A 12,188-nucleotide genomic window follows, 5' to 3' on the forward strand; every position below is an offset into this window, starting at 1 on the left:
TTTTTTTTTTTTTTTTTTTTTTTTTTTTTTTTTTTTTTTTTTTTTTTGGTATTTTTATTAGACAGGGTTTGACCATGATGGCCAGGCTGGTCTCGAACTCCTGACTTCAGTTGATTCACCCTCCTCGGCCTCCCAAAGTGCTGAGATTAGAGGCGTAAGCCACCGCACCCAGCCTGAGTGTGTCTATTTGATAGAGATTTCTGCTCCGATTCTCCCTTGCTATGCACCTCTTCTCCCCTTCTCAGTGGCTTCTCTTGCCTATGCCTCCTCCCCAGGGCCAGGTTTGAGAACATCCCCATAAAGTCCTGACCTGGCCTTTATCCTACCAGGACAAGACTGTGGTGGTGGCAGACTTTGGGCTGTCACGGCTCATAGTGGAAGAGAGGAAAAGGCCCCCTGTGGAGAAGGCCACCACCAAGAAACGCACCTTGCGCAAGAATGACCGCAAGAAGCGCTACACAGTGGTGGGAAACCCCTACTGGATGGCCCCTGAGATGCTGAATGGTGAGTCCTGAAGCTCTGGAGCAGACACTACAGAGGAAGACAGAGGCTGCCCTTGAATCAGAGCCCTGGGAACTCTAGGGGAGGCCTGTGAAGTATAGGATCAGATATCTAGAGCTGAGAATATTTTTCCCTTGCCAGGAGGGGCCTTACAAATTAGCTCCCTGAGCTCAGGGGGCTGGGAACTGATCAGTGTCCCATCCTGGGGATAGAGCGAGGTCTGACTGTAGCATTTGTGCCTCAGGGGTCACTGAGAACTCAGGCCGTTGTCCCAGCTTTAGCCTTCTCTCTCCATGCTGAGAAATGAAGTGTGGTGCCCTCTGTTGGATAATGCTCAAACCAGGCAGAGATGCTGGTTGGGATTTTTGAAATGAGGGTTATGAGGCAGAAATGGTCTGATACAACCCATTTTGGAGTCTGAGGCCCCAGAGAAGTTCAGTGGATTGACTTAGGAGCACACAGCTAGCTAATGGCAGAGCCTGGATGAACCCTAGTCCGGTTCTTTTCCACTTAACCATGCAGTTTTATCCCAGACAGTGTTGTGTTATAAGGGCTCTCCAAGGCAGGTTACCTAGGGCTGAGGAAGGACTATTTTCAGGTGGTGTCTGCCCAGGACAGCCTGTGGGGCATCCCTACAGAAACTATTCTAGCCCTGGTTCTTGGCTGTAACTTAGATTGACCCTAGACCCAGTACAGAGCAGGTAAGGGATGTAAACTTAACAGCCTGCTCTCCTGTGTTCCCCAAGGAAAGAGCTATGATGAGACGGTGGATATCTTCTCCTTTGGGATCGTTCTCTGCGAGGTGAGCTCTGGCACCAAGGCCATGCCCGAGGCAGCAGGCCTAGCAGCTCTGCCCTCCTTCAGAACTGGGCTTCTTCTAAGGATGACTAGAGCTTGACTAAAATCAACATGGGTATAGGATTTTATGGTTTATAATGCATCTGCACATCTTTGCCACATTTGTGTTTCATGGGTCCTAAGAGAAGGACTCGGCAGGTTTTGTTTGTTTGTTTTTAAGATAGTGTCTCGCTTCATTGCCCAAGCTAGAGTGCAATGGCACGATCTGGGCTCACTGCAGCCTCCACCTTCTGGGTTTAATCAATTCTCCTGCCTCAGCCTCCCAAGTAGCTGGGATTACAGGCATACACTACCATGCCCAGCTAATTTTTGTGGTTTTAGTAGAGATGGGGTTTCACCATGTTAACCAGGCTGGTCTTGAACTCCTGACCTCAGGTAATCCACCCACCTCGGCCTCCCAAGGTGTTGGAATTACAGGCGTGAGCCACTGCACCCAGTCAGGTTTTTTTTTTTCAGTTGAGGAAACTGAGGCTCAGAAGAGGGCAGTGGCTTATACATGGTCAATAAGGGGCAGGTGAGACTCAGAATTACAGCAGGAAAGGCAAGAGACTGTTCATTTGACTTTCTAGCGCTTGGGCCAAATGTAACCCTTCTCAGTTCCCTTCAAGTAGAAGTAGCCACTCTAGGAAGTACCAGCCCTGTGCTAGGTTCACGTGGACAGAGTGAGGAATCTTGGAAAGATTCCTATCTTTAGGAGCTTAGTCAGGTGACAGCATAGTTCAATATATCTCAAAGACTCAAACATACACACATTCAAAGCCTTCTGTAATCCCTACAAAGTTGTGAGTGGTAGAGGAGAGGAGAGACAAGGAATGGTTAGAATAATGAAGGAAGTTTTTCTGTTTTTGAGATGGAGTCTCACTCTGTCACCCAGGCTGGAGTGTAGTGGTGTGATTGTAGCTCACTGCAACCTCCACCTCCCTGGCTGAAGCAATTCTCCTGTCTCAGCCTCCCAAGTAGCTAGGACTATAGGTGCGCACCACCGTGCCCAGCTAATTTTTGTATTTGTAGTAGAGATGGGGTTTTGCCATGTTGGCCAGGCTGGTCTCGAACTCCTACCTCAGGTGATCCACCCGCCTCAGCCTGCCAAAGTGCTGGGATTACAGGCATGAGCCACAGCCTGGCCATGAGGGAAGGGTTTTTTTTTTTTTTTTTTTTTTTTTTGAGACGGAGTTTCACTCATGCTACCCAGGCTGGAGTGCAATGGCACGATCTCGGCTCACCGCAACCTCCGCCTCCTGGGTTCAGGCAATTCTTCTGCCTCAGCCTCCTGAGTAGCTGGGATTACAGGCACGCGCCACCATGCCCAGCTAATGTTTTGTATTTTTAGTAGAGACAGGGTTTCACCATGTTGACCAGGATGGTCTTGATCTCTTGACCTTGTGATCCACCCGCCTCGGCCTCCCAAAGTGCTGGGATTACAGGCTTGAGCCACCGCGCCCGGCCAGGTTTTTTAAAAACTGTTTTCTTTAATAGATGTTAATTGAACATCTGTGTACAAAGCACTAGGCTGGTGCCAAAGGGTTTCAGACATGAATCAGACTCAGCACCTCACAGAACCTTAACTCTGGGAGACACACAGCCACAAGGAGACACAGGCAGGGCAGAGTGGGATGAATGGAAGCTGCTAGCCTCCAGATGCCAATTTGGGACACTTGGCTTCTATAGTGAGGTCCCTTCTCAGTCCTCTTCAGTAACCTGTCAGTCAAGACAGATCTGGATTAGCAAGATTTGGAGAGATGATTGGTGATGGGGAGAGCTCTCTAACCTATGTTTGTGCCAGCCCCTCTTCTGCCCATTCTTCCTGTCCACATACCAGCATACTTTTCCCTTGCCATGTATCTGTGGCCTCTGTCGTCCTTCGTAAACAGCTGTCTTCTCACCCTACAGATTATTGGGCAGGTGTATGCAGATCCTGACTGCCTTCCCCGAACACTGGACTTTGGCCTCAATGTGAAGCTTTTCTGGGAGAAGTTTGTTCCTACAGATTGTCCCCCAGCCTTCTTCCCGCTGGCCGCCATCTGCTGCAGACTAGAGCCTGAGAGCAGGTTGGTATCCTGCCTCTTTCTCACAGCTTACAGGGTGCTGGGATGTTTGCCTCAGCCTTAGGCCATCCCTGAGCCCTTCCCAAGCACAGGGGTGAGAGAAGCCTGGAGGTCAAGAATGTGGCTGTCAACCCCTGAAGCTACCTGACAACTTGTATGTACAGGTTGGAGGAGAGAGAAGTAAAGACATAGCATCAAGTAAGCTGGATAGGATACAGAGCCACAGCCATTAAAAGAAAGTTTAGGCTGGAGCGCGGTGGCTCACATCTGTAATTCCAGCACTTTGGGAGGCCAAGGTGAGTGGCTCATGAGGCTAGGAGATCAAGACCATCCTGGCCAACATGGTGAAACCCTGACTCTACTAAAATACAAAAAAAATTAGCCAGGCATGGTGGTGTGCACATGTAGTCCCAGCTACTCGGGAGGCTGAGGCAGGGGAATCACTTGAACCCAGGCGGTGGAGGTTGCAGTGAGCTGAGATTGTGCCACTTCACTCCAGCCTGGTGACAAAGCAAGGCTCCATCGCAAAACAATGAAAAAGTTTAAAAGAAGAAAATTCACCCAAACTATTTGCTCACAATAAGTGTATTCATCTTTCCATATTCCTGTCCGTATCTATACATATACTTTTTTTTAATAGTAACTAGTTCTGTATTTTGCCCTGCATTTCCCTTGTTACTACCCAGTCTTTCTGTTTATCATTTTTGTTGACAACATGAAATTCTATTGAGAAACTGAACATATTGTAATGTAGATGTTCAGGTTTTTCCAGTTTCTCTTTTACAATAGGTATTAACTACAGTGAGCAGTTTTATGCATTTAGCTAATTTCCCCTTTAAAGAAGTATTTTCAAAATTACCTTTATTCTGAATGTATCTTGCATATGAGAAAAAAAAAATTATCTTTATTCTTCTCAGGTGATAATTTCAATATTACAGAGTTACCCTAGGTTTTTTCAAGTTTCTGGTTAAAAAACTAGAATTTTTGTGGTTTTTTTTCCTGCCATCAAAAATCATGTTCCTTTTAAAAACAAGTTCAAACATTACCAAGATATATAGCATAGGAAATATGTCTTCTATAATCTCCCTTAACCAATATACCGCTCAACATTCTCCTCACCCCTAACTCCACTCTCCCAGGATAACCAGTTGGCACATAATCTTTATTTAAAAATGATTTCCAGCGGTCCTCAGGTTGGAGAATCTATACCTTCTTCCTTTATAGGCCAAGGACTACAGTCCTTCAGTAACACCAGTGTATGAGCTTGAGGAGAAATTGTGTTTTCTAATACCCCTTGCCAGTCATTCTAAATATCTATCTTTAATTTGTTAAAAAAAAACATATATATATATATATATACACACACAGTATTGAGTGCCTACTATGTGCTAGGCACTGTTCTAAGCTCTTCGGTTATAGCAGTGAACTAAATAAAGGTACCTACCCTCATAGAACATATATTCTAGCATGGTATCTACTATATCATACAGGAGATACAATAAGTAAACTGTATTGAATATTAGAAGGTGGCAAATGCTATGGAAAAAAGAGTGAAGCCAAGTAAAGATGATTATTTAGGGTACAAGTTGCAATTTTAAATATGATCATCAGAGCAGGCCTCACTGAGGTAACATGACATTTAGGCATAAACTTGGAGGAAGACGAGTAGGACTGAGCTGTCTTAGGCTCCCAGGGCAGCCAAGCCATTTCCGTGGCACTAGGAGCTTGGGGTTTCCAGTTCCACCTTTGGTAATTACATTTTATCTAAGACATGGGAGGGGCCTTTTTCTCTTATTTTTTTGTTTTAGTACTTACTCCAGCTAGGCCAGCCTTCTCATGGTGTTATCTAATCTTTATAGCAAATATGTGAGGTAGTAGTAACATTATATTATGACCATTTCTCACAGAGGCACTGCTAGGTGAAGTTTGTCTGAGGTCATACAACCAGGAAGTAGCTAAGCCTAGATTCCTCCCACCCACCCCGTGGCCCTGCCCATATTGCACCTGCCTCTGATTTACCTCTTTTCCTTCTAGACCACCATTCTCGAAACTGGAGGACTCCTTTGAGGCCCTCTCTCTGTACCTGGGGGAGCTGGGCATCCCGCTGCCTGCAGAGCTGGAGGAGTTGGACCACACTGTGAGCATGCAGTACGGCCTGACCCGGGACTCACCCCCCTAGCCCTGGCCCAGCCCCCTGCAGGGGGGTGTTCCACAACCAGCATTGCCCCTCTGTGCCCCATCCCTGCTCTGAGCAGGGCCCTCCGGGCTTCCTGTGGATTGGTGGCCTGTTTAGAAGCAGAACAAGCCATTCCTACTACCTCCCCAGGAGGCAAGTGGGCGCAGCACCTGGGAAATGTATCTCCACAGGTTTTGAGGCCTGGTTACCGTCTGTAAATCCAATACTTGCCTGAAAGCTGTGAAGAACAACAAAAAACCTGGCCTTTGAGCCAGGGGACATCTGTTACTCAGATCCACCCAGGAACTCTCTGGGAGTGAATTATGGGAGCCTCTTGCTTACACTAATCAGCGTGGCCTGGACCTGCTTGGCAGGATCCCAGGGTGAACCTCCCTGTGAACTCTGAAGTTGCTAGTCCAGCTGGGTGCAGGAAGACTTCAAGTGGGAGTGTGGACAAAAGAGACTGGTGGCCAGGAGGTACTCGAAGGATGTGAAAAACACAGTGATGCTCCCCACTTCCACTCCAGATCCTACCCTTCCTGGAGCAAGGTTGAGGGAGTAGGTTTTGAGGAATCCCTTAATATGTGGTGGAACAGGCCAGGAGTTAGAGAAAGGGCTGGTTTCTGTTCACCTTCTTACTGGCTCTAGCCAGCCCAGGGACCACATCAATGTGAGGGGAAGCCTCCACCTCATGTTTTCAAACTTACTACTGGAGACTGGCTGAGAGCTTATGAACAACATCCTTTCCATCTGCAAAAAACAGTCACTTACAAGCACAGGAAGAGGCTGGGGGGCTAGAAAGAGGCCCTGCCCTCTAGAAAGCCCAGATGCTGGTTTCTGTTACTCATACTCTGGTGGGCTCCTTAGTCAGATGCCTAAGACATTTTGCCTAAAGCTAGATGGGTTCTGGAGGATAGCGTGGCTTGTCACAGGCCTAGAGTCTGAGACAGGGGAATGGGAGTCTCAGCAATCTCTTGGTCTTGGCCTCGTGGCAACCATTGCTCACCCTTCAACATGCCTGGTTTAGGCAGCAGCTTGGGCTGGGAAAAGATGGTGGCAGAGTCCTAAAGCTAAGATGCTGAGAGAGACAGCTCCCTGAGCTGGGCCATATGACTTCTACCTCCCTTGTTTGCTCTCCTAGCTCATTGGCTTCTGGCAGCATCCTCCTGAGCCACATCTGAAGGTACTGGAAAGCCTGGGGCTACCCTCCATCTTGGCTCCCAGAGCTCTAGGAACTTTTCAGCACAACTAGATTTGCCTCTTCCTAAGTGTCTGTGAGCTTGCACCATATTTAATAAATTGGGAATGGGTTTGGGGTATTAGTGCAATGTGTGGTGGTTGTATTTGGAGCAGGAGGAATTGATAGAGTGGTTGCTGTTAATATTATCTTGTTATATCTTTTGGGTGGTATGTGAATATTGTACATAGACCTGATGAGTTGTGGGAACAGATATCATCTCTGGTCAGAGTTTACTTGTTATGTAGACTGTACTTATGTGTGAAGTTTGCAAGCTTGCTGTAGGGCTGCGCCTTGGACTCTCAGCAGCAGCACAGTTTAGCACTGTGTGGTGGGCTGTGTCCCGGCGTCCCCAGCAAGTATGGGAGTGGTGGGCCTGAACTGGGCCATTGATCAGACTAAATAAATTAAGCAGCTAACATAACTGGCAGTATGGAGAGTGAAAACATGACTGGCTCAGGGACACAAATGTAGAGGGTTTGCTAGCCACCTTGTGGCCTAGCCCACACAAGCTCCCCATAACGGAGGGTTTTCATGCACCCAAGTCTAAAACCCTTACCTTAAGTAGACACCAATCTGCTCTAGGGAATATGTACATATCCCACCTGAGCCAGCCCCTTCCTTGCAGCACGTGTGACTATGATCTTTTCCTGGCCTGGCTCTCACATGCCAGCTGAGTCATTCCTTAGGAGCCCTACCCTTTCATCCTCTAATATAGGAATATTTCTATAGCCTGGGTATCCTGGCTTGCTTTCCTCAGTGCTCGGTGCCACCTTTGTAATGGAGAGAAGTGAATGCAAGTCAACCCATCCCTTGTGTTTTCCTACAAGTGCTTGAGAGAAAACCTGTTTCTTCTTTCTTTTGCATGTTGGGGATGTTGTTAAGGAGTGACCATTGGGAAGGAAAATGCTATCTGGTTAGTGGGACCTTGGGCACAATATAAATCCGTAAACCCGAAGGTGATTTCTCCCAGGCACTCTCAAAGCTTGAAGAATCCAACTTTAGGACAGGATCTGGTTCCTGAAAAAAAATGATCTGGAGTACACTTTGCTGGCAGAACCACAGAGCAATGTCTGGGCATGGGCAGAGGTCTTCTGGGTATTCCTGAGGCTGAGAACCTGTGGCTGAAATCCCTTGCTAATAGTCCAGGAAACACTCCTACTGATATCTTTCATTCTGGAGCCATAGGAGTCACCTTGCAGGGAACTTCCTCAGCTCACGGCTGAGGCAGCCCAGTGACCCTTCCTCCTCTGTAGTTATTCCCACTTTGGCTGCTGCAGCACCACCCCCATCACCCATCCCCCGCCCCTGCTGCACTCCAACCTTTGACAAGGGCTGTCTGGACATTCATTTTAACTACCTCCACCTTGGAAACAGTGCTGAAAGGCAGATGCTTTGCAATGACCAACCACCTTATTGGGACACCTGCACACCTGTCTTTCTTGCAGCTTCAACCTGAAAGATTCCTGATGATAATAAACCAGACACAGAAGCCGGGTACAGTGGTTCAAGCCTGTAATCTCAGCACTTTGGGAGGCCATGGTGGGTGGATCACCTGAGGTCAGAGTTTGAGACCAGCCTGACCAACATGGTAAAACCCCATCTCTACTAAAATACAAAAATTCGCACGGTGTGGTGGCACATGCCTGTAATCCCAGCTACTTGGAAGGCTGAAGCAGGAGAATCACTTGAACCCAGGGGGTGGAGGTTGCAGTAAGCTGAGATAGTGCCATTCCACTCCAGCCTGGGCAACAAGAGTGAGACTCCATCTCAAAAAAAAAAAAAGAAAAAAAAAAAAAAATCCAGACACAGGCTGCAATTGCCACCCTCCAGTAACAGGGCCAGGATGAATGACGAAAAGTCCCAGAGCTTGCCACACAGGTGTTGACAAGGTAACCCAAAGCATCTCAACTTACAGGGCATATTCCTGTTACCCCTCAAAAACTTGGTAACGTGGAGTCTTTTTTTTTTTTTTATTAAGTCAAATGCAGAGCAATTTCCCACACTATATGCAGGTGTCAGAATGAGGTATATAAAACATGTATATAGAGAAATGCCTTTATAGAAAAGTAGAAACCAGTAATATTCTCTTCTCCAGCATCATTAATACCAAGAGACCCCCTAAGGTCTAGATCCCCAAAGCAGATGGCTCCACAGAAAGCCCCACTAACCTCCCTCTTCCCCCCCGGGGCAGTGGAAGGGCTCTGGGAAGGAAGCTCTATGGCTAGGACATGCCAAGGCCTCTGAGTGTGACATCAGGGCTCAGAGGCCCTGCTGAGCTGCTAGCACAGTGCAGTGGAGAAATGTTGCACTCAGGAAGCTGGGCCCTGGCCATGCCAGTAGCTTGCTCTACAACCTTGGGCAAGTCACTTTTTCCTCTCTGGGGCCCTATGTCCAAAAGCCTTAATGAACCCTTTCTAATGGTTGATTGCTTTATAAGTTAGGGGCTGTGACCCTAGCCCCATTGCCCTACAGGAAGGTGCTGGCCTGGGGGCCCACAGGACCACCTGCTAAATCAGGCCCATTTCAGGAGCAATCCCGGAAGTGCTTTATTACCTTGCCTCTGAGCTTAGTTTCCACGTTAACCTCTTTGAAGCAGCTCCCAAGTCCCCACAGTATAATTCCCATAGGTTAGCTGACTACTTTCTTGCCTGTGCGAAATGAAGACAGGTCACCACTGTCCATCCCTGAAGAGAAACTGGGGCACCCCAGGTCTGCCTCTACTCCTGTGGCCCAAGGTAGGAGCAGATCCTTCTCTGCCCTCTTCCTAAGTGGAATGCTCAGTGCAATTCTTCCCTTCCTTTCCTTATGAAACAGTAAGAGTCCCTGGGCCCAGGCCTGGCCCATGGTTGTCAAGGCACATCACTGCCAGCAAGCTGGAGCATACCAGCAGCCCAAAACCTAGATCTCATTCTCAACCTGAAGTTCTGACTTCTGTACAAACTCATTTCCAGGCTCTCAGAGGTCAGTATGGAGTTCCATCCCAAATATTTTAAAAACTCTATTTTTTTGATGTCATCTCGACCTGCTTTACCTTAACCATGAATAACAGTGTATGCCACTAAAGCCCATGGTGGAGATTATGACCATCTTAGTAAAGCACAGAGGAGCCTGGGGGAGCTCCCTGTCTATCCCTGGTTCAGTTCCAGGGGTGCAGGCAATGTTTGGAAGCCCTTATCAGCAGCACCACTGTGGGAGCTGCCACTGCCTCCATCCACAGGCAAAATCCTGCTCCAAGGGATGGAGAAGGAGCACTGTTAGGACCCTGCCCAGCCTTACCCTCAGCCCACAGCACTACCTCCTTCTGTCACTTATTAGGATTCACCAAAAAAGGGGGGGAATGGTAGGGTTTTAACCAGAACGCAAAGTGGTAGATCCTCCCAGCTGTAGGAGGGTGGGCTGTCCTGCATCAGTGTCTGCATGGGCTCATGCCCACTGAGGGGGCTCAGGCCCCAGGAGTGCCAGCCTGGCTCATAAGGGGGGTGCTGCCCTCCTGAGGGTCAAGTGGAGTCTGGCTGGTGTGGACCACGACAGTCTTCTCATCCACAATCTCACAGGTGGGGTTGGTGAAGGCAGACAAAGGCAGGGTGATTCGCTGCATCTCCCTCTCACACACTTTCTGATCATGCTGTTCTTTCAAGTCCTTCCCCCTGGCAAGAAAGAAAAACATTCAGCCTATGCCTCCTGCATAGCTTTGCTTATTAGATAGCATCCCTGAGGCCTAGCAGGAGCAGCAGCTTGCCATAGTCACAACAAATCAGTGGCTGAGCCAGGAGTCAAACTCAGTTCCAGGATACTAGGATATTCATTCTGCCAGACTGCCTTAAACAACAGGAAGCTCCTGCCCCTCTGGTCTCAGGTTCTCCATCTGGAAAACAGGGTGACAGCAATATGGACTTCACGTAGCTTCACCAGAGCTCAATGAAAAAGTAGGGGATAGAGCCTTTTTTTTTTTTTTTTTTTTTTTTTTTTTGTGGTTGAGACAGTGTCTCAACATGTTGCCTATGCTGGTCTCAAACTACTGGGCTCAAGTGGTCCTCCTACCTCCCAAAGTATTGGGATTACAGGTGTGAGCCACTGCATCTGGCCAGATAGAGACTCTTAAAGCAAGACACAGTTTTATTCTTTCAACCCAGGGCTCCCAGAGACCCAGAGAAATATCTGAACTTTTGACTTAACCCATAAATTTGTCCAGAAAACTGACGTGATCATCCAGCTGTGAGACTGCCTTCTTATCCTAAGTCCCAGAAGATGTGAGTCCATGCTGGAAATGGACTGTCTCTAACCCATGCAGGGGGCAAAAAGGACTGAGGACAGCTTAGGTCGATGGGAAACAATGAGACAGTAATCATCAAATCTCTCAGAGATTTCACATACCTTTGAATTCTCATGGTGCTCACTGACCCAGTCACACCACGGTATAACTCCATGTTACATGTGGAGTGCTTATTCCATGCTAAGGACTTTATATACCTTATCCCACATCATTCTCAGCTCAACCCTAAGAATTAGGGCTTATTCACTGGCCTGGAGAAGTTAAGGAACTCTCCAAGGATGTGGTGGGTTCAAATCCACCTCTCTGGCTGATGCTCTCAGAAGTTCTGACCTGACCAAATTCACCCCACAAACAATAGTGGAGCAGGGACTCAAACCCAGTCTTCTGTCTGTACATGTAGGACCCTTTCCACTGGACCAGGTCACCCCTAGTGCTGACTAGAGGGCTTGATGAGTATCCAGCACATTGCACACCAGAACCAGCACCCAGGACCCAAGTTGGCATCCTCCAAAACCAGCAACTAGACTAGACATGGGTTCAGCTATTAAGAGGGAACAGGTTCTTCCCAGAAGAAGCAGTTGATGGATGACTGAAACAACACAGGGGCCTGCTTCCGACCTCCTCAGGGACATGGATGAGATCAGATGGATTACACATCCATCAGATGTTCAATACAATGACTTCTAGAGACTGGGGAAGAATAGTGGGACAAAAGAGTGGGGGAGGGAAGAGTATAGCGGAGGAAGAGTTGCACAGGTGTCTCAGAACTGTCTTTAAACTCTCCAGTTCTCCTTACCTGTATTCTAGTACCAGCTCAGCCTTAGCTGCGTAATTCTTGGCAAAACAACCTCTCTGGTTTCCTCATGTGTGAAATGGAGATAATATCTGCCTCAAAATATGATAATGAGGGCCGGGCGCGGTGGCTCAAGCCTGTAATCCCAGCACTTTGGGAGGCCGAGGTGGGTGGATCACGAGGTCAAGAGATCAAGACCATCCTGGTCAACATGGTAAAACCCTGTCTCTACTAAAAATACAAAAAATTAGCTGAGCATGGTGGCGCGTGCCTGTAATCCCAGCTACTCAGGAGGCTGAGGC

The 12,188-nt window shown here is 47.9% G+C and overlaps 2 protein-coding genes across 8 annotated transcripts in view; one reads left to right on the forward strand and one right to left on the reverse strand.

Moving 5' to 3' along the window:
• Positions 1-7,838, forward strand: part of LIMK2 (LIM domain kinase 2) — a 68,346-nt gene extending 60,508 nt beyond the window's left edge. For 3 of the 5 annotated variants that reach the window (XM_032256578.1, XM_032256581.1, XM_032256580.1), the window contains 4 exons: positions 327-504; positions 1,248-1,303; positions 3,250-3,407; positions 5,439-7,838. In XM_032256578.1, coding sequence (XP_032112469.1) covers positions 327-504; positions 1,248-1,303; positions 3,250-3,407; positions 5,439-5,583 — 537 coding nt within the window. In that variant the 3' untranslated portion in view covers positions 5,584-7,838. The remainder of the gene's footprint in view (positions 1-326; positions 505-1,247; positions 1,304-3,249; positions 3,408-5,438) is intronic. The other 2 variants (XM_032256579.1, XM_032256577.1) reach the window with 1 other exon arrangement.
• Positions 1-12,188, reverse strand: part of PIK3IP1 (phosphoinositide-3-kinase interacting protein 1) — a 28,677-nt gene that overhangs the window by 5,469 nt on the left and 11,020 nt on the right. Inside the window, exon 5 of one of the 3 annotated variants that reach the window (XM_032256596.1) lies at positions 8,776-10,467. The exons of 1 other annotated variant lie outside the window; for it this stretch is intronic. In XM_032256596.1, the coding sequence (XP_032112487.1) occupies positions 10,454-10,467 (14 nt within the window). In that variant the 3' untranslated portion in view covers positions 8,776-10,453. Of the gene's footprint in view, positions 1-8,775; positions 10,468-12,188 lie in introns of those variants that run through there. One more of the 3 variants, XM_032256594.1, reaches the window with a different exon arrangement.

This window comes from Sapajus apella, unplaced genomic scaffold, assembly GCF_009761245.1.
Source record: "Sapajus apella isolate SASKATOON/1434 unplaced genomic scaffold, GSC_monkey_1.0 scaffold95, whole genome shotgun sequence".
Classification (NCBI taxonomy): Eukaryota; Metazoa; Chordata; class Mammalia; order Primates; family Cebidae; genus Sapajus; species Sapajus apella.